This window comes from Schistocerca gregaria, chromosome 5 (assembly GCF_023897955.1).
Source record: "Schistocerca gregaria isolate iqSchGreg1 chromosome 5, iqSchGreg1.2, whole genome shotgun sequence".
NCBI lineage: Eukaryota > Metazoa > Arthropoda > Insecta > Orthoptera > Acrididae > Schistocerca > Schistocerca gregaria.
In genome coordinates, this window is record NC_064924.1 from 642,996,878 (window position 1) to 643,020,309 (window position 23,432).

Sequence of the window (23,432 nt, forward strand, 5' to 3'; positions counted from 1 at the left end):
ATTTACAATTTTTACATAAACAAGAAGGGAGTTATAAGAATCAAGAGGCATGAAAGGGAAGCAACAATTGAGAAGAGAGAGAGAGACAGGGTTGCAGCCTATCCCCAACGTTATTCAATCAGTACATTGACCAAGCAGCAAAGGAAACCAAAGAAAAATTTGGAGTAGGAATGCAAATCCTGGGGGAAGAAATAAGAACCCTGAGGTTTCTCAATGACACTGTAATTCTGTCAGAGATAGTAAAGGACTTGGAAGAACAGCTCAACGGAATGGACAGTGTCTTGAAAGGAGGTTGTAAGATGAACATCAAAAAAAGCAAAACAAGCATAATAGAATGTGGTTGAATTAAATCAGGTGATACTGAGGGAATTAGATTAAGAAATAGGACACTTAACAGCAGTAGATGAGTTTTGCTATTTAGCAGGAAAATAACTGATGATGGTTGAAGTAGAGAGAATATAAAATGGAGACTGGCGATGACAAGAAAAGTGTTTCTAAAGAAGAGAAATTTGTTCACATCGAGTATAGATTTAAGTGTCAGGAAGTCTTTTCTGAAAGTATTTGTACACAGTGTAGCCATGTATGGAGTTGAAACATTGACGATAGACAGTTTAGACAAGAAGTGAATAGAAGCTTTCAAAATTTAGTGCTACAGAAAAATTCTGAAGATTAGATGGGTAGGTCACATAATTAATGAAGAGGTACTGAATAGAATTGGGGAAAAGAGGAATTTATGGCACAACTTGACTAGAAGAAGCGATTGGTTAGTAGGCCACATTCTTAGGCATCAAGGGATCACCAATTTCGTACTAGAGTGAAGGGTGGAGGATAAAAATCATAGAGGGATACCAAGATATGAATACAGTAGCAGATTCAGAAGGATGTAGGTTGCAGTAGTTACTTGGAGATAAAGAGTTTTGCAGAGTATAGAGTAGCATGAAGAGCTACATCAAACCAGTCTTTAGACTGAAGACCACAAAAACAACAATAACAACAACAACAACACATTCTAAGTATTATTGATGCATTTATCATCTTTACCTAATTATACCCCATAAAAACTACAAAATCAGCAGAAGCAATTGATGTTGTTGTGGTCTTCAGTCCTGAGACTGGTTTGAGCAGTTCTCCATGCTACTCTATCCTGTGCAAGCTTCATCATCTCCCAGTACCTATTGCAGGCTACATCCTTCTGAATCTGCTTAGTGTATTCATCTCTTGGTCTCCCTCTACGATTTTTACCCTCCACATTGCCCTCCAGTACTAAATTGGTGATCCCTTGATGCCTCAGAACATGTCCTACCAACCGATCCCTTCTACTAGTCAAGTTGTGCCACAATCTCCTCTTCTCCCCAATTCTATTCAATACCTCCTCATTCGTTATGTGATCCACCCATATAATCTTCAGCATTCTTCTGTACCACCACATTTCAAAAGCTACTATTCTCTTCTTGTCCAGACTATTTATCATCCATTTTTCACTTCCATACATGGCTACACTCCACACAAATACTTTCAGAAATGAGTTCCTGACACTTAAATCAATACTCGATGTAAACAAATTTCTCTTCTTCAGAAATGCTTTCCTTGCCATTGCCAGTCTACATTTTATATCCTCTCTACTTAGACCATCATCAGTTATTTTGCTCCCCAAATAGCAAAACTCCTTTATTACTTTAAGTGTCTCATTTCCTAAGCAATTAGTAAGATGGAATTACAGAAAACTAATGTGGGAATTCAGTCCTAGTAATTATTGATAGACGGACTTGCTTTACTTCTCATAAATTCAAGAGTGTCATTCTGTAGAAGGAACTGAACACACTTTAACAATTACGCAACTCCCTAATGTGGACAGGTTGACAGGATCAATTCCACTTTGAGTAAAATCTATGCCAAGCTTAGTGCTGATAGCCCTAATGAATGGAACAATGTATGAGGAATGTTTTTAAGTAAGGTCCATTTTGTTGTAGACACTAGTAGTTTGCACGCATACAGCAATGAGCGTGTGTGTTGTGTGCCAGCATGCCTCGGGAATAACTGTGCTCAGTTTCAGCCCTGTAGCTAACATGTACAGTTCTGTTCTGTGCTTTCAAAATGTTTAAGACTATCAGCTACCTTCCGTGTGTGAAGTTCGCTCAGTGATATGCTTTTTGTCAGCAAGGAACTTGTCTGCTGCAGAAATTCATTGACAGATTTGCGGAGTGTACAGTGATACTGTTGTGAGTGAAAGCAAAGTGTGTAAGTGGGTATGAGAATTCAAAGATGGCCGTGAAACGTCCATGATGAGGACCGTTCCAGTCGACCTTCTTTGGTTACAGATGATTTGGTGGCTTTAGTTGAAGCGAGGATTTGTGAGAACAGGCACTTCACAATAACAGGTCTCTTATACTTATTTCCTGACCTGTCAAGATCAGTGCTTTACAACATTGTTTCTGAACACCTAAAGTTTAGGAAACTGTGCTCCCGTTGAGTCCAGAAACTCCTAACAGCGGACCACAAAAACCAAAGATTTGAGTGTGTGATGAAGTTCTTGACTCGTTATCACAAAGAAGGTAACTGGAGATGAAACACGGATTTCGCATATCACACCTGAATTGAAGCAACACAGCATGGAATGCAGACACACACACACTCACCCTTAAAGATGAATGCCAAAAAGAGACTGTCTCAGCACAAAATCATGGCGTCGGTGTTTTAGGATAGGCTTGGTGTTTTGTTGGTCGACTTAATGCAGCGAGGAACCATTATCAATGCAGAAGCATACTGCCAAACCCTGAGAAAGCTACACAGAGCAATTCAAAACAAAAGACGCGGCATGCTGACAAAGGGAATTGTCCTTCTCCATGACAATGCAAGACCTCACACTGCAGGTCAGACCCGCGATTTATTGGGAAGTTTTAGACCACCTACCCTACAGTCCTGATCTTGTGCCGAGCGATTACCATCTGTCCCTCCACCTTAAACAGCACCTCAGTGGCAACCGCTACAATGACGACGACTATGTGAAAACGGCAGTGAACTCTTGGTTATCGGAGCAGGTGGCAAGTTTTTATGAAGAGGGTATGATACGTGTTTCAACTAACTTGGCAACTATGTCAAAAAATACAATGAAGTGTGTACTTTCTGAAAATAAATTTACTTTTTTGAAATAACCTTTCGTTGTGTACTTATGTTCAAACAGACCTTACTTAAAAAACATGTCTCTTAGTACCATCAGTTTAATGCGCAATGAATTCCACATGCAATATAACTGTAGGGAAAACAGCACTTGAACAATTGATAGGAGTTAAGATGTACACTCAAACTGATTTTCACGTAACGAAATTAGAAAAAGAAATTATTAATTCATTTGAAGAGATACTGTAAACTGAGGAAAGATGCTTGGCTACAGATCATCAAGGTGCAATAAGAAATCTGTGATGGCTTCAAACACCATCAGAAGAAAGTCTCGTAGTACAAAGATGGTGACCTGATGACAATAAAAGGGACAAAAACTGGACCAACACTAAAGCTGACGGCCAAGATATTAGGTTCCTATCAAGTTACAAAATTAGAACCAATGATACCTATAATATATGCCAAGAAAGTGATAACCATGAGTGTCCCAGAACTACAACAACATGTGCTGAATGTATGCAACACTGACCAAGTGACTATTCATCATCTCAAGTCAGATGATAGTCAGGATGACTGAAGGGGGGATTTGGATTGGGGTTTAAGGGTTTCCCTGCTGAAGAGATTGGCAACATGCTGGTAAGCTGAATATTGGACAGCAGTTTGTGTGTTCATGGAGTAACAATGTCATTGGAAACAAAATAAATTTGTTTATCAAATTCTTGTATTTCTTTTGACAGTTCAGTACTAAAGTTTGTAACTAGGAGATTAATTTACAGTTGTTTGTGTTATTCTGTGTGTACATAATATTTTTACTGATGTTTACATGTTTTTGATGGATGATTACACTCTTAGTGAGTTAGCTGACATATATTTCACTTATGGGGGGCCACAGTGCAACAGTCGAGCACCAAGGTATCTGACTGTAGAATGATTTCCAGGAAGGAAGTTACCAAATCATGTCAAGACTTGATGGCCATCTTAGTGAACCAAAACTCCCATAACACACAAATGGGAAACGGGTAGATCTCACAGAGCATGAAATGTTCAGCTTGATGAAGATGTGTTAGAGTGAACTGAGGACAAACCCAGTACTCGCAATTGGATTAAATACCTTCAGTGCCAAAGTGTACAACATCCTGCACATAATGGGCATGCATCCATTCAAGTATAAGAAGGTACGAGACTTTTCATCTATTTACTTTCTCCGGTATTTGGGATTCTGCCAATGTTATCTACACCAAATTGTAAATATCCCTGACTTATAAACATGAGTTTTGTTCACTGCTATCTTCACAAGAGAGGGGTCATTTAACAGCCATAATGGCCATGTCTAGTATTTAAAAATCCTAAAATAATATAGATTTACCACAAATTTGTGAGATGGTATTTTTTTACGATCATCTGATTGTGTACCATCTTCTACCTAATATACTCAGCAGAGGAAATACCTGTATCATTCTCCATGAAGTATTACTGGAAATGTTGGTGAATGTCCCACTAACAATCAAGCAGTTATTGTGGTTTCAGAAGAATGAGGCCCCACCACAACTTGTTGTCAATGTCAAAAACTATTTAGACAATGATTTTCCAAAATTTTGGATTGGGAGAGGTGGACCAGTACTGTGACCACTGCCTTCCCTTGGCCTCATCCTTTATATTTTTTTCTGTGTTGTGAGACAAGAGTTTGGTGTAAGAGACACTGATACACATTCCAAAAGATCTGGTTGCCCATTTGGCTGAAACTGCAGCCATTATTCTTGAAACAACTAACATAATGCAGATGCCAGCTGTGAATTAAGATGAGCAGACAACATTTGCAGCAGCATCTCTAGAGCAATATTCATCACAGAAAAATTTGAACACTGTCTCTTGAACAACATGAGCATCAAAACCTTCATGGACCTCTAGTGAAGAGTGTGGAGAGATGGTGAACCTGTGACATTTTTGTCACTTTAAAAGTGTTTCTTTTTATCTCCCGTAACCATTCTAAAATTTGGTGTATACTAGCATATGTGCATTCAGAAAAACACATCAAAAGATTTTATTTCCGTTAAGAAAGTGAAAGAAGACTGATTTAAAGTAATAAATAAAAGGGAGTGTGGAAAACTTGAGACGACTTTGTAACTGTCTGCAAGAATATGAATATAACAATAATAATTCACAATAAATACGTGAACAATGACCCAAGAAGTAAGCTCTTGTGACTCACCTTTATCATACACATTGGTTGGAACGTGGACAGCACTGAAGGAAGTGTTGACTTCCATGTTGTAGAAATGTTTATTCTGTGTCAGGTTCAGCACTCTGAATCCTTCTGGGAGAGTGTCATTGGGCTTGAGGGGCTTGCTAAGGTTCTTGGCATTGTAATAAGGGAACTCAGTAACTTCATCATCCTGGTGAGCCATAGCAGTGTTCTCTGCCGTGTCCATTATTCGCTGCAACATAAGAAGTGAGTGTTCATCACTTTTCTGTAGACAAATAACTGGTGCAGCAAAAACATTACACACAGCTCATCTTTCAGAGTGAGAGAATAGTAAAAAATAATAGGAAAACAACTACTAAAATTTTAAAACAGTAACTTCTACAACATTATAAACCCAGTATTACAAGCCACATTCATCTGAGTAGCATAACAATAAAAATGGAAATTTCTTTAAGGCAAGAAGTTTGGAGTTCATAATCTTGCCAACATTTTGAGATCAACAGAAATGGAGCACTAGCTCAGTAGGAAAACAAATCAACTATATGGATTTAGGAACCCATATACAACTTAAAACTGAACAGACAGAGTATCAGTCCTCCTTGATGTCAATCAAGTGTCTTAAACACTGCCATGTTGCTTGATTGCTTGGACTGTACGCAATCAGTAACTGAATATTTCAACTAACAAAAAGCGGATTTTACAGGAGAGCACAATAGGAAGGTGATTGGGACAAGAGCCTGAACAACAGGTTTAGATGTAATGCACTGATAATGCCAAGTTACTAGACAAAAGCTGGATCTGTTCTAATAAAGCTAGAATGGATATAATGACTGACTACTGCTCTTTACCATTTTTAAAGCAATGTCCTCAGTTGCATGTAATATTACACTGAAAATTTTCACGTTAGGTACATCTAATTGCAACCAAATACAATGAATTTTTTGTGCCATGTTTTGTTTTTAGTTTTTGAAAGGCAAATGTCTGTAGATGCTGCTCTATATTTATCCCTGATGGTGGTAGTGTATAGGAGGTAAAAACCATTCTGCATATTTTTGTAGCAGTTCCTACACAACTGTTTGTGTTATCTTCGAAAAGTTGCACTGTTCTAATTTCCCTGGATGAACCATACTGTATCTATGCATTTACAATGTTGGACTCTTGAAACAAAGTATTTTTTCTGCATTATTTACTGCACTTCTTGCATTTTCCTAGGACCTCTTAACTTCTTTGCAATAACTGACAAATCCATGGTTGCAAAGTGTTAAAATGTTTTCTTCCCCTTAGTGTAATGAAGTTGTCTGATGAAAATTATAGCCAGACAAACTCAATTATTCTGAATGAGCTTCTATGCTACCCTTTAGCCAGACAAACTCAATTATTCTGAATGAGCTTCTATGCTACCCTTTGTCTAATGTGCTAAGATTCCTGAAATTCTGTAGTTCCATCTTGCAGACAAGGAATTTATTGCAAGAGTGGGAAAATGGGTGTCAGAGAACTACAATTATGGTATGAGCACTGCTTTTGGCCAATAGCTGGTCAAAATAACTTGCTTTTGCTTTATACCTAGTCTGTGTAAAAAAAAAATCTCCTTTAGAACAAACTATCCCTCCTTAAAAGTGTGTGACATTGCAATTCATATCACCTGGAATCACAGGACAATTTCAGCCTCCATGCCTATAAAATGTATTATCACACTATCTGCAGCTATGCATTAAAGGATAGCCAGTTTCATGATAAGCTCCATGACAGACTAGGAATGGATATCTAGCTGGAAGTCCTGCACACTCTGTAAATCCCAAGGAGTCTGCCTTTGTACTTGATGGTATGAATTTTTGTGATCACTGTGGTGTGCCATTTTTCCATTTGGTGAGTGCACTATCCTGCTTTGAATATTTCGTGAATGTTGACGCTGCCCATTTTGTGAAGTGTACTTCGACATCCCATAGAAGGTCGATCTCTGCACTTCCCAGACTCTCATTTGTTTCACCCTTCTGATGCACATGGTGCATTAGCAGCTAATAATTTTCCTGTCCTAATTCTTAACACAGTTCTTTCACAAGGCCTTACTAAAGATTAAACTTGTAACCTCACACTCAAGTGGTTCCTTGTAAGTTTCTCTAATGATCCAGGATTCTGTGACGCCTGTTGGAATTTTTTCCTGTTTTGTCTTTGAGGGACAAATTGCTCTTTAATTTGTTGGTCACAATTTGAATGCCACAAAGTGTAATATACAAAACATATTACACAGTATCTTTTGACAAATATACAAATATATACCTTAGCAAATTCTAAAGGAAAGTAGTATAAAAGTGAACAGTTGTGACTTGGCACACACTCTTCCACTGTTCGTCTCTTCACATCAGCCATCTCAATGCATTGGAAAGCAAAAATTTTATCTGCTTGTAATAATCAACTGTGTAAAATCTTTGAAAGAGCTACACCTGGCCATTTGACAACAAATATCCACATGAAAACTGACAGTGCAAATTCTTTCCCAGAAAAGAACAAAATTCCATTCCTCATATTTCAAAGCTCACTCATAAAAACTACAAAATTTAAGATTACATTCAAAACAGAATCACATGAAAAATAAAAATTAATTTCAAAACTTTCCAGTTTTGACTAATAAGTGTTACACCGATATATCAGAACTCTGCAATATTTAACATATACAGTTCTTTGGCTATGTGAATTAAGACAAACATTTATTCATTTCATGTAGCAATTACAACACTGTACCACTCACTCCATCACATGGAAATTTTCCAGGAACAGGACCATTTTTCCTTCATAAATAAGGGCATCCATTGTCCCTCTGTGCATGTATTGATTGACTTTCCACTTACAGTTGCTAATTTTTACATTTCCTTCCTTCATTTTGCCACTTTCATGCTCCACTCATTACCACAATATTCAATGCATAACCCATGATGCATACGCCTACTATCTTGTTCGCCACAATGAAGAATTTTACGGCTTGACACTGGTACCAGAAGTGTGGAAACAATTTAACCAGTGGATACAGAGCATCATATACAATGCCATTCCAACTATAATTCACTTTTGACATAAATGTTGATTACAATGTTGTTTAGGTGAGTGATTCCACCCTATGCAGCATGGGGAGAGGGGGATGCCTTATCATACTTCCACAGAATTATAATGACAATAAATTCAATGAAGTTGTGCTCCTCCACTCTGAAAATAAGTATGGCACAAGATTTCAAATTCTGCAATGGCAGCACAGCATGGTCCCCAACCCCAAAACAATATGAAATAATGAAAACAAATAATTAACTCTGACAGAATTAGGCTTCGTAATTTTTTGAGCTTCACGATTTTTCCATAGGCATTAAATGTATAGATATTTCCATGTCTATGCCTTATATAAATGAGTGAGAATAAAAAGGGTTAAAGGTAGTGTTTCCATTTTATTTTTTATATGTGTGATAATTTCTGCATTCTAGTGACAGCTGTGTTTTGTGTATTTTGGTTCAAAGTGAGAATCCACACACAGAAGACGATGGTTGCAGACAGGCACATTGTAAACACTGCTAAACATTTCACTTTTCAGACAAAAAGTCATCCTTCAGAAAAAGAAAGAACACACACGCACACACGCGCACGCGCACACACACACACACACACACACACACACACACACACACACACACACACACACACACACACAGCTACTTTGGCTTGCTCTTGTTATTCCATCCTGGACTTTTCTAGTGTTTGCTCTCGGCAAGATTCTCCTATACTGCTAACAGATATCATACCTTTTACAACGAATGCTGCCCCTAGAGCAATCGACTGCTGTATTGATATTAACCAGGGGCATCAGAGCAGAAGGGTTTTTCATGGATAATGATGTAAAAAGAGGAATCTCAGAGTTCAATTCTTAATTGGCTGTCTTTGGACTCCCATTTACGGTGGCTGTAGTAGTTTTCCTGTTGTTATACTGTACAGAGTTCTGCACAAATAAAAGTTATTTACCGGAAAAATTCTTAGGATATTAATCAACATAATTATCCTCTGAAGAACCTATTTAACTTGCTATGAGCCTTTTTTATGATGTACTTACTGAATTTATGGAAGCTGTCTGCTGCTGAAGAGAAAATCAAGATAAATAGTTCAAATTCCAAGTTAAGGGAAAGCTACACTTAGCCCTTGAAGCACTTACACTGATCATCCAGAGCATTATTACCCAATAGCTGGAATATCCACATCTGACACAGATAACAGGAGCAATGAATTATGACTTGGAAGCAATTAGGCCTTGGTAGCCTGCTGGAGGGAGCTGGCACCACATCTGCACACATGTCATCTAATTACCATATATTCCAGGGAGGGGGGAGATGAGCTCTGGCACCACGTTCAGTCATGTCCCAGATGTGTTCGACTGGGCTCATATCTGCTCAGCTGGGGGGCCAGCACTGTGTTCCCCAAACCACCCCTCCCACTCTTGCCATTGTGACATTACACATTATCTTATTGAAAAATGTCACTCCTGAATGTTGAGACTTTGTTCTACTTCTGTGAGCAAATGAACTTGTTTTATTTTGTTATAGAAACTTTTAGACCAAGGTGTTATGTAAGAGAAGTTTTGGATGTGAGTGTGGCAGTGTACAATATTCTTCTTGAACATGCACTCTCACCACTCATTGCTCTGCTGAAGGTAGAATTTTTATCTAATGTCTGTTCATTATTTCCACTGCTTGGTGTGACTGATGGCACAGTAAATTGTAAGTTTTGTGTATTCATTGTAATAAGATGATGCATCCGGTCTAAGAATCCTTGGCATGTGAAGAATAATTTATTACATGTTTATTTGCTAGAAACTATTGGTATTATTTCTGCTTAAGGCTAACTAGTTGTTCAGAACTAAGTCTGTCACTAACTAATTCATTATCACTGTTTAAAAAGAAAAAAATGTTATTTCAATTAGTTAATTTTAGTGGGCTAGCGGCCTTGGGCTGAGCAACAGCTTAAAATTTTTGCTACCACAAAATGAGCTACAGTTACCTGTCAGATTGCCCCAACTAGTGTTGAGGCCTAAGTGCACCATTATTTTGATTTAGATGTTACTCTTCAAAAATTGCCTTTTGAACTGGTTAATTTATGTGAGCTAGTGCTCTTCCTATACACAAAGTTATTGTTTCTTTTAAAAAGGTGTTATTTTCAATTGTTAATGTAAGTGGGCTATTGCCCTTAGCTTGAACGGCTATTTAAATATTTTGCTAGTATCAGGTGTGGCTAGTGTGAGCTGCCAGAGTACCCTAATTAGTTACTAAGGACTTCATCCACTATTCTACAAATCTGAGCTTACTGTATAAAACATTGTCATTTTTCTATTTGTCAATTTAACTAAGACTTTTCTTTTTTTTTGGGGGGGGGGGGGGGGGGGGAGGGGGCAGGTCATCAGTCTGCTGACTGGTTTGATGCGGCCTGCCACAAATTCCTCTCCTGTGCCAATCTCTTCATCTCCAGTAGCACTTGCAACCTACATCCTCAATTATTTGCTGGATGTATCCCAATCTGTGCCTTGATATACAGTTTTTGCGCTCTACAGCTCCCTCTAGTACCATGAAAGACATTCCCTGATGTCTCAACAGATGTCCCATCATCCTGTCCCTTCCCCTATCAGTGTTTTCAATATATTCCTTCCCTCTCCGATTCTGCACAGAACCTTCTCATCCCTTACCTTACCAGTCCACCTAATTTTCAACATTTGTCTGTAGCACCACACCTCAAATTCTTCGATTCTCTTCTTTCTGGTTTTGCCACAGTCCATGTATCACTACCATACAATGTTGCATTGCAAACGTATTTTCTCAGAAATTTCTTTTCAACTTAAGGCCCTTGTCTGATACAAGAAGACTTCTCTTGGCCAGGAATGCCCTTTTTGCCAGTGCTGGCCTGCTTTTGATGTCCTCCTTGCTCTGTCCGTCATTGATTATTTTGATGCCTATCTAGCAGAATTGCTTAACATCATCTACTTCGTGACCATCAATCCTGATGTTAAGTTTCTCGCTGTTCTCATTTCTGCTACTTCTCATTACTTCTGTCTTCCTTCGGTTCAGTCTCAACCCATATCCTGTACTCATTAGATTGTTCATTCCATTCAGCAGATTATGTAACTCTTCTTCACTTTCACTCAGGATAGCAATGTCATTAGCGAATCGTATCATTGATTCCATTTCTGAACCTTCCTTTTATTTAAAGATGTGAAACAAATACTAACAAAGAGATAGAGGGGCTGGCCAGTACTTACCTCAGCTCAGTAAATCTGATAGATAACACAAAACAGAACAGAAAATTTACATTCCTAGCTTTCGGAACTTTGTTCCTTCATCAGGGAGGAGAGAGGGGAAAAAAGAGAAAAGGGAAAGTATATTTAGTTACTCACAACCCAGGTTATGAAGCAACAGGGAAAGATAAACAGGGAGGGTAGCAAGGATGCAGGCATGGTTGTCAGAGGGAAGCCAAAGATATTCTACTGTTAAGTACTCTGCCAGCTTCAAACCAAAGAGGATGCATACAGAAGTAAAGAGGTATATAGTATAAAGACAACTATGTAGGATGAAAAGATGTGTGAATGGCTAAAGTGGAGAGGGAAAAAGAAGAAGAATGAAGAGTAAATGGGAGTGAGGTTGGTTAACGTAGGTTCAGTCCAGGGGGATGGCGGGATGAAAGGATGTGTTGGAGTGCAAGTTCCCATCTCTGCAGTTCCGAGGGACTGGTGTTGGGTGGGAGAAGCCAAATGGCACGTACATTGTAGCAGGTTCCTAGGTCCCTAGAATTATGCTGGACAGCATGCTCTGCTACTGGGTATTGGACATCTCCAAGGCAGAAAGTTCGTCCGTGCCCGTACATGTGCTCAGCCATTTTAATTGTCGTCATATCGATGTAAAAGGCTGTGCAGTGCAAGCATGTCAGCTGATAAATGACGTGTTGTTTCACATGTGGCCCTGCCTTGAATTGTATGTTTTACCAGTAGTGGGGCTGGAGTAGGTGGTTGTGGTGGGATGCATGGGGCAGGTTTTGCAGTGGGGTCAGTTATAGGGGTAGGGCTCTCTGCCCTTGAACACTACCTCTCCCAACACCCACCCAAAGATCTTCCAAAAACCTCGTTCCTTATCACACTTACCAACTTCATCCTCACCCATAATTACTTTACATTTTGAAGGCCAGGCCTAGAAACAAATCAGGGGAACGGCCATGGGAACCAGGATGGCTCCGTCCTATGCCAACCTCTTCATGGGCCGCATGGAGGAGGCTTTCCTGAAGACGCAACAGCTGCTTCCCCTGGCCTGGTATAGGTTTATAGATGACATCTTTGTGGTCTGTCTTAATTTCCTCCATAACCTGAACTCCTTTTCGAATCTGAATTTCACCTGGTCCTTCTCCAAAACCCAAGCCACCTTCCTGGATGTTGACCTTCACCTTGTTGAAGCTCACATCCACACCTCTGTCCATATCAAACCCACCAACAAACAACAGTACCTTCACTTTGATAGCTGCCATCCATTCCACATCAAACGCTCCCTTCCCTACAGCCTAGGTATTCGTGGCAAACGTATCTGCTTCAGTGACGAATCCCTCAACAATTACACCAATAACCTGACCAGTGCTTTCCTCTCCCACAACTATCCCGCAGACCTTGTCCACAAACAGATTTCGAGAGCAGTGCATTCCTCTCTGTCCAACAACAATGTTCCTACCCTCAGACCACACAGAAGCATCCGCCTTGTCACCCAATATTATCCTGGCCTCTAATACATCAACAAATTACTCCGCCAGGGATATGACTTTCTTAGGTCAAGCCCTGAAATGAGATCATCCCTTGACAATATTCTCCCCACACCACCCAGAGTTGCCTTTCGTCGCCCCCCTATCCTCCATAACATCCTTGTCAAACCCTAAAATGTTCCCAGACCACCTTCTCTACCCAGCGGTTCCTACCCCTGAATCGACCCCGCTGCAAAACCTGCCTTGTGAATCCCCCAAAAACCACCTACTCCAGCCCCACTACTGGTAAAACATATGCAATTCAAGGCAGGGCCACATGTGAAACAACACGTCATTTATCAGCTGACATGCCTGCACTGCAGAGCCTTTTACATCGGTATGATGACAACTAAAATGGCTGAGCGCATGAACGGGCACAGACGAACTGTCCGCCTACGAGATGTCCAATACCCAGTAGCAGAGCATGCCGTCCAGCATAATTCGAGGGACCTAGGAACCTGCTACACTGTATGTGCCATTTGGCTTCTCCCACCCAACACCAGTCCCTCTGAACTGCGGAGATGGGAACTTGCACTCCAAAACATCCTTTCATCCCGCCATCCCCCTGGACTGAACCTACATTAACCAACCTCACTCCCATTTACTCTTCAGTCTTCTTCTTTTTCCCTCTCCTCTTTAGCCATTCATGCATCTTTTCATCTTACATAGTTGTCTTTATACTATATACCTCTTTACTTCTGTATGCATCCTCTTTGGTTTGAAGCTGGCAGAGTACTTAACAGTAGAATATCTTTGGCTTCCCTCTGACAACCATGCCTGCATCCTTGCTACCCTCCCTGTTTACCTTTCCCTGTTGCTTCATTAAGTACTGACCAGCCCCTCTATCTCTTTGTTAGTATTTGTTTCACATCTTTATATGAGGTTTTCCTTCCTTTTATTCCCATCATTGCTTCTTCAATGTACAGATTGAACAGTAGGGGCAAAAGACTACATCCCTGTCTTACAACCTTTTTAATCCAAGCACTTCATTATTGGTTGTCCACCGTTATATTCCCTCTTGACTCTTGTACATACTGTATATTACCCATCTCTCCCTATAGCTTACCTGTACTTCTCTTAGAATTTTGAACATTTTGCACCTTTTTACATTGTCGAACGCTTTTTCCAGGTTGACAAACCCTATGAACGTGTCTTGATTTCTCTTCAGTCTTGCTTCCATTATCGACCACAATGTCAGAAATGCCTCTCTGGTACCTTTACCTTTTCTAAAGCCAAACTCACCTTCATCTAGCACATCCTCAATTTTCTTTTCCATTCTTCTGTATATTATACTTGTCAGCAACCTGGTTGCATGAGCTGTTAAGTTGATTGTGTGATAATTTTCACACTTGTCAGCTCTTGCAGTCTTTGGAATTGTGTGGATGATATTTTCCCAGAAGTCAGATGGTATGACGCCAGACTCATACATTTTAAACACCAAGTGAATAGTTGTTTTGTTGCCACATTCCCCCAATGATTTTAGAAATTCTGATGGAATGTTATTAATCCCTTCTGCCTTATTTGATCTTATGTCCTCCAAAGCTCTTTTGTATTCTCATTCTAATTCTGGATTCTGTACCCCTTCTAAATCGATTCCTGTTTCTTTTTCTATCACATTAGACAAATCTTCCCCCTCATAGAGGCTTTCAATGTATTCTTACTTTTAATATCTCCGAAGGTTGTTTTGACTTTCCTGTATGCTGAGTCTCTCCTGACAATCATTTGTTTTTCAATTTCTTCACATTTTTCATGCAATCATTTCATCTTAACTTCCTTGCACTTCCTACCTATTTCATTCCTCAGCAACTTGTATTTCTGCATTCCTGAGTTTCCCAGAACATTTTTGTACTTCCTCCTTTCATTGATCAACTGAAGTATATCTTCTGTTACCCATGGTTTCTTCACAGTTACCTTCTTTCTACCTATGTTTTTCTTTGCAACTTCTGTTATGGCTCTTTTTAGAGACATCCATTCCTCTTCAACCTTACTGCCCACTGAGCTATTCCTTATTGCTGTATCTATAGCCTTAGTGAACTTCAAGCGTATCTCATCATTCCTTAGTACTTTCGTATCCCACTTCTTTGTGTGTTGATTCTTCCTGATTAATGTCTTAAACTTCAGCTTACTCTTCGTCACTACTACATTGTGATATAAGTCTATATCTGTGTCTGGGTATGCCTTACAATCCAGTATCTAATTTTGGAATCTCCGTCTGACCATGACGTAATATAACTGAAATCTTCCTGTGCCACCCAGCTTTTTCCAAGTATATCTCCTCCTACAGTGATTCTTGAGCAAAGTATGCACTATTACTAGCTGAAATTTATGACAGAACTCAATTAGTGTTCCTCCTGTCTCATTCCTCATCCCAAGCCCACATTATCTCGTAACCTTTTCTTCTACTCCTTCCTCTACAACTGCATTCCAGCCCACCATGGTTATAAGATTTTCATCTTCCTAAATGTACTGAATTATTCTTCCAATATTCTCTCCAACCCACCATGGTTATAAGATTTTCATCTTCCTAAACGTACTGAATTATTCTTCCAATATTCTCATATACCTTCTCTCTCTCTCCACCTTCAGCTTGTGACATCGGCATGCTGTCGGTGTTGGTTTGCTGTAGATTCTGATAAAAACAACCATATCACTTGACTTTTCACAGTAGCACTCTCTTTGCCCTATCTTACTATTCATAATGAATCCTACTCCCGTTACACCACTTTCTGCTGCTGTTGATATTACACTATACTCATCTGTCCAGAAATGCTTGTGTTCTTTCCATTTCGCTTCACTGACCCTACCTATATCTAGACTGATCCTTGGCACTTCCCTTTTCAGATTTTCTAGTTTCCCTACCGTGTTCAAGCTTATGACATTCCATGTCTCGACTCTTAGAACATTATCCTTTCGTTGATTACTGAATCTTTTTCTCGTGGCCAGCTCCCCCTTGGCAGTCCCCTCCTGGAGATATGAATGGGGGGACTATTCTGGGGATCTTTTGCTAATCGAGAGATCATCATGGCACTTTTTCAATTACAGACCACATGTTCTGCGTGTCTTCAATGCGGTGGCTTTCATTACCTTGTGCATCCTCATGCTGTTGATTACTGCTCATTCTTGCACTTTTATGGGCCATTTCCCACCCCTAGGACAAGAGAGTGTCCTGAACCTCTGTCTGCTCTTCCGTCCTCTTTGATAAGGCTGTTGGCAGAATGAGGGTGACTTCTTATGCTGGAAGTCTTCGGCAGCCAAAGCTGATTATTAATCAAAATTTAAGCAGTAGTGGGTTTCAAACCCAGGACTGAAGATGTTTTGATTACTGTTCAAAGAGACTATTGCTAGACCACTACTTTAAAAATTGCCTTTTGAATTTGTGAACTCATATGAGCAACTCCTCTTAACTGACTTTCAATGGTTAACTTCAGTGGACTAGTGCTCTTCGCTAAAGTACTCATTTGTATTTTCCTAATGCAATGCGCCGTTGCTGTTCACTGAGTATTTGATCTGATTATTTGCAATGGTCAATGTTTGCCATTTCATCAATCAACGATTAATGTTTAAAAACTGTTTATTGGTCTCTAAATTATGTGGGCCAGTGCCTTTAGCCAGCCCATCTGAGGTAGTGCTTGATGTAACGTGCAAACCCATTTGCTGTAAAATTTAATTTACTGAGCACAGTATACCACACAGCGTAAATGGTGATCATAAGGGATATTTAAAGCTCGCTGATCTAAAAAGTATAGTGTCTACTTTGAGTCATTTACCTAGTTCCTCCAGCTCTGTCATTATTTAAAAGGGTTGTTGCATAGACATAAACTATCCACATGTACTACCACTTTGTAAGTTAAAAATTTTTGGTTGTTTTGATAAAAATAAATATCATAACAAATTGCTCAGGATACTGATATATGCATACCTGTGATATCTTTCTTCGTGATAGGTAACTTACGCTAGTCTAAACAGTGTGCGTGTGAGTGGGTGAGTGCATGTGGGCATGCACTGTCTGATTTTGAAACAGTCATCTACTGAACAGGGCATAAATTTTCATTTACAAAAGCACTTAGACTTACAATGGAAATCACCATCCAAGGCATTGTAGATATTGATAGAAGGCTACTGAAACAAGGCAATGAAAAACTGCAAGATTTCAGGCAGCATAATTAGGTTTATGAAGACTGCGTAGTGTTGAAGATAAGCTATGTTTTACTGATCAGCCACTAGCATATGTTCTCCAGTTACCCATCATTCACTGTACATTTGTCCCGGATGTCTTCAATTAATCTGCTAGGTATGTATTTTTCTGGAAGTTTGTCATCTATTCTCTTAAAGTGATCCACAGTTCATCTACATGCTACATGCACTTTACCTAAATGATTCACAATTTTGTCTAAGAAAACTGCAACCTCTTTTTTACCTTATTTATGAACCAAGTAGAATTTAAGTTTCTTGTGTCCTGGATGAACATACCATCTTATATGTGACTATGTCTGCCTTTGCGGAAGTTAAGACTGAGCTTCATTGGAAACCAAATCATGAATTTAGTTAGCTCTATGTGGAAATTCTGATGTAAACTGCATCGCTTTTCAAATGTGCTCAAAATGTGCACTTTTCAAAGATTCTCTTTAAGCCGATTACAAATGCCTTCAGGTCATCTCCTAGGTTCTGATAGTAGTATTCTGGAAGCCTCTACAGCTTCATCTACCCTGCCTATAGTTGATTTGGTGTAGTTTGATCTCTGACATTTTTAGCAGGCTGGTAGCAGCAGCTTTGTTTTCACCTGCAGCCATTTGCACTTCAAGGTTGAGAGCTGGCAACAGTGCTACAACTAATCTTTGCACAATATCTCAAATATTGACAGATAATCCTCTAACCAAATTCCTTGTGTATGTTTCATATATAGGCAGCTATATCAGTACCTACTTCCACTGAGGAGCACACCACTGAACTAATCAGAGTGACTCTGCAGCTTTCAAACCTGTGAAGACACAACCTAGGTTGTTACAGAATCACCAAATATTAGAACAGGCCTCCTACTCAGTTCCCAACAAATACTCTAGAGTCAGTTCTACTAATAATGGCCATAGCCACACTCTCTCCCTATGATGCAGAACAAATCAATCAGTTTATAAATGTAATACACTTTCTGAATGAAAAGAAAGGCAGCATGCTAATATTAACACAATTGTCTGTTTCATTCATTTTAAGCTGCATTTATTTATGAGGTCTGCTCAAAAAATTTTGGAACTTTGCCCACAAAATTTTTCTACACTTGCCTTTTACTTATTGTGCATGGTCTCCTTCAAAATATTATTCTCCACATTCGATACATCGCTCCCAATGCCATTTCAGCTTCTGGAAGCAGCCTTGGTACACCTCTTCCTAGATCATGCGAAGAGCCATCTGCAAATTTTTATCTCCTCTATCACTGCAAATCTTTGTCCTTATAATGGTATTTTCAACTTTGAAATACAAAGAAGTCCACACAGGCCAGGTCTCTCTTTTGAGCAATCCAGAAGCTCTCCACAGATTGTGAGGCGAAGATCTTTCTGTTCGACTCGTGAGCCATGAGATGAACTTGATGGCAACACGATGCATTCCAAGATGCTGCGTACCAATTTCATGATATGATCCAACTAAAATATTACGTTCTTCTGCAATCTCTCAGACAGTCAGCCTCTGACTGGTATGCACAATTTTATTGATGTTACTGACACGACATTGTTGGTAGACGTCAAAGGATGTCCTGAATGAGGATCATCTTTATCTTCCATCTGGCCATTTTTAAACCACATGAACCATTTATAGCATTGAATATGGCTTAAGCATCATCACCGCAAGTTTCCTGTATTATTTGGTGTCTCTCTGTACAGATTTTCTTGAGTTTCATGCAAAATTTAATGCAGATGCATTGCTCCTCTAACTCTGCCATCTCAAAATTTGCAAACTGTGTGACATAATGTTCCATTCTTACACCACTGAACAATAACTAACAGACATACATCAATTAAACTTCTGGCAGTTACACATTAAACATAGGCGTGTGCAGGGATACCAACCACATTTCATTCCAACAAGCCACTGGCACAAAATTATTAATGTTCGGGACTTTTTTGAACAGACCTATATTTTCATTTGATGGTTCTAGCTTCACTTTTTGTTTGAAGTTAATTTTATTACCTAACTATTGACCAGCCCCCACTCTGTAGGGTAGCATGAGGTATCTATGACAGTATGACTTGTGTGCCATAATGGTAATAAATTATATACACAAACCTTCCTCCTGAATTACTGTATCTATTAGGGAAAACCATATCAAAATCACTAGAGTAGTTTCTGAGATTAGCCTTCTCATACACACAGAAAAACATGACAAGGGATTTTAATTTACAGTATGTAGTGATACACAGTGCACGCCACTGGATAATTCCACAGGTAAAGGCAACTGTGGTATATATTGCAATATTGCAACAACATGAGTATTCCACAATGTGCATTGAACCAGTAAGACCATGTGTATGTGAACATCAATATGAAACAGTGTTCTGGTACAGGAGTTCATGGCAAAGGTAGAAATGAAACACATGCATCATAATTCTTTGTATATGTATTGTGCACGAGTACAAATGGAACAAAAATGAATCAAAATCAACTACTGTCCTACAAAATTGTGCCCAGTGCTTCCACACAGCATTGTCAATGATGAGGAAAACTCTGAAGGCCATTGGTGTTGCCATCAATGTGTGCCTACTATGGCTGAAATGTCATGAAGATATCTGCCCAGTTTCCAAAGCACCTGCAGTTGTGGAATGAGGTTGAAGTCACGTGGATTAAGGTCTTTTGAGCAGGGTGGATAGTAGAGGATTTCCTACCTCCACCACTATACACAATTCTTGATGGTGCCTGCAGTGTGGGCTCTAATCTTATCATGGAGTATGATTGCATTATCCAGCACTGCTGGATGTTTTAGCTGACGTGCACATTGCATAAGCTACCGTAGATCCTGGGGAGTGGTACTCCTCCGCCTATATCATACCCTGTGTGCTTGAAATTGGAATATGGAATCAAAGTTTACTCCTCTGCACGGCTGTCTTTTCTTTGGTGGCTCGACTCTGTCCACCACCGTGGATTGCGTTTAGCATCTGGAGCTTTTTATACTAGCCCCGTGGACAGCCTTTATGCTGAGACTGTTGAACCTCCGCTGTCCAGTCGGCAAGCTGTCCTGCTGAGTCGTTACACTAGTCATCTGTCTTCCATGCCTGCAGGACACTCTTCCTCACAACTACCACTGGGAGTCCACTTCCGACAACTGCTACATTCTCTTTCCTTCCACTATGGGGGTATGGCGTCACCTTGCTTTGTCCCCGGACCTGCCTGCTCTGTGACCTGTGACAGCTTCCCAAGGATAGCACGCACCCCCCCACCCCCATCCCCATTTGTAGTTTATCATGGGCCATCGGTTTTTTACCCTTCCCTGAGCCACAGAATGGGTGCTTACGAGCATAGCAGTTTTGCACCCTAAAATCATAACAAAAAAAAAAAGAGCTACCATAGAAAGTTATGCTAGTATTGGGCATTGATGGTGTGGCTGTCCCTAACTGAGTGACACTCCAGAATATTGTGGCTGTCATATGCTAGAATGAGCATGACCTTCATGTGTGATGGACTTTTTCACACCTTGTATCATCATGATGACCCTAGATAATGTCATTCTGCTGATTGTGCCTTCAAATTTGGTTCATACACTCGTACCCAGGTTTCATCAATTGCAGTAATACAATTGAGCATGACATTGTGACATTGCCTCCCCTTTCAAATCACTCTAGGTTGATATGCCTAGTATTGTATCATGTCCCCTTCTCCACCTTTGTTAACTGATGCGGTACCCCTATTGAACACTTCTTGTGCACCTTCAAGTCCTGCCATAATATACAGAACATTGCCATCAACATATTCATCTGTGCCATTAATTCCTGCACAGTCCACTGTCAGTCCTAAGTTAAAGAATGTCCAATAACAGTCACAGACAGATCAGTACAGATAAATGTGGGTTACCCACCTCGCGGTAAGTCTGTCATTGGTGTGCCTCCATGTCAGGATGCCCCCACTCAAGAAGCAACCCTTAATTAGGGCAATGTCCTATCACCCACATCCGCTCATAGCTCTGTACTACACTGTGCAGCATTTCTGCCAGCGAGAAATGCAATTTTCATATATGATTGCTGTTCCTTTCTGCTTGTATCCATCTCGTAACATGGCAAAGCTCATACTCAGTGTTTCAGGAACTGATACCAAGTCATTCTCGCATGAGGTCACAATCTGTTGGTTGATTTTGGTACTGCTTGCCGATGGCTTTTGAATGTATTTACAGTGATTATGGTGATGCCACATGTTCACACAATGTACTATTGTTGCTGTAACTTACAGAATGACCCTTGTTTTTAGGACCGTTACTTTTGTTTTTGAATGACATCTGTGCAGTGAGCTCCTCATTCAGTAAAGAACTGCTCATTAATAGTGTGCTATAAGACATTAGTGTGTGAAAGCAATAAGACAAAAGTCAACTTACCATAGTTTCACCTCCAAAGTCTGCAGACTGTAAGCTTAATAGATACATCATGTTCACAAAAGACAGAACACCTCAAACGACTATAGATAGGACCTTCATATTTACAGGACAGGTACATTAGCATGTTTGGCAGAAATGATCAGCATTTGTCACATCAGTTCAGCACGTGTCCTGTGGCCTAGTAGGCATAGGGCCCGCCACAGGCCCTGATGACTTGCTCCATGTGTGATGGCACTGACATCCTAAGGCCTGAATGGTGTCCTGTAGTATAGCCAACCATTCTACATCCACCTAGTTCCAAAGTTAATCTGTGGAGGTTGGCACTGGGTCACAGCACTACTCCTGTCACTTCACCAAACCATTTCGCCAACTGGCCAACAAGTCTTGTTATCTGGCAGGCCAGGGCAAAAGACTGACATCCTGTGAAACCAAGAAGGCATGTCTTCGAGCAGCAACATGTAATTGTGCATTGTCTTGCTGAAAAATGGAACCTGGAGTGTTGTGCAGAAAGGATACAGCTATGGGTTGCAGGATGTCATTCATTTGTAACATCACACTGGTCATTTGTGGTTTTCTGCAATAGCCCTGAGTTGTTGCTGTATGTCTCGTGCAAATGCAGTTACTGTAATGCTGCTCCCCCAGTCTGCAGAAAACCAAAACACAGACGTAATTTTCAAACAGAACCTGGATTCATCTGAAAACACTATCTGATACCACCCCTGTCCCCAGTGATGTTGTTCCATACACCATTGCCATCTAGTATGTTTGTCAAAGACAGGCAGAGAAGTGGATGATACGCATGTAACCCATGACATAATAAACAATGGCAGACCGTCGCCCCTGAGAGCGTATGATGTGTTACACTGTTCCAATGTTGCGCCAGAGCTGAGGAGGATGCAGATCCAGCATGCGATGCCATCTGAATGAGGAATCAATCTCCTCAGGGTTTGCGCTGAGTGGTACAACCTGACATATGTCGTCGTTTTCTACAGTTTTCCATGAACCGCTCTGTACACTCTCACTGCACTGCCGAAACACATTGTCACACACGTGCAGCAACTCTTCAGATGGATGCATCACATTCTCTCATACCAATAATGAGCCCTTTTGAGACTCACTCATTTGACGGTGCAGTTTGCGCATACATCTGCAAGGCACCCTGCAGGTCTGCTCAAGTCACACAGGTCCATTACCTTCAGTTTATGGTGACGACGACGGCTGCAGGTACATTTTACTGGTAGCTGGTGTTGCACTATGATGTCACTACCAACCTTGAACCTGCGGACTGACATGGTTCAAATGCTAACCATTTCTGCAGGACATAATACGGTACATGTCTCGTGAATATGAACATCGTATCTCCAGTTGCTTAAGGTGTTTCCCCCCCCCCCAGAACATGAGTGTACATCAATAACAGGATATCTTTTCAACACTGTCCATCACTCTCTGTGAATCCAGATTTCACCAGACATCTTAATTTGAATGTTGGTCACATTCTGCATCCCATGGCAACTGTGCCTTTAATTTCAACATGAAGAATTAGTCCCATGGGCAGTGAACAATGAATACTCATTGTATTTCTTCCCATATTTTGTTGTCATTTTTCTAAATATTGCATTACACATGCAAAATACTGAAATTAATAATTATGTTCCCTCTTTTGGTATGGAATGTGGAAGGTTTTAATACGAGGAGAAGTGTGTCGGCACTGTCTCAGGCTCAATGTCAGTATCAGACAGCACTTCTCCA

General features: G+C 40.1%; 1 protein-coding gene across 4 annotated transcripts in view; it reads right to left on the reverse strand.

Annotated features, from left to right (window-relative positions):
• The window catches only part of LOC126272139 (voltage-dependent calcium channel subunit alpha-2/delta-3), a 686,714-nt gene that overhangs the window by 486,092 nt on the left and 177,190 nt on the right, over positions 1 to 23,432 (reverse strand). For all 4 annotated transcript variants that reach the window (XM_049974752.1, XM_049974751.1, XM_049974753.1 and 1 more), the window contains exon 4: positions 5,327 to 5,552. In XM_049974752.1, the coding sequence (XP_049830709.1) occupies positions 5,327 to 5,552 (226 nt within the window). The remainder of the gene's footprint in view (positions 1 to 5,326; positions 5,553 to 23,432) is intronic.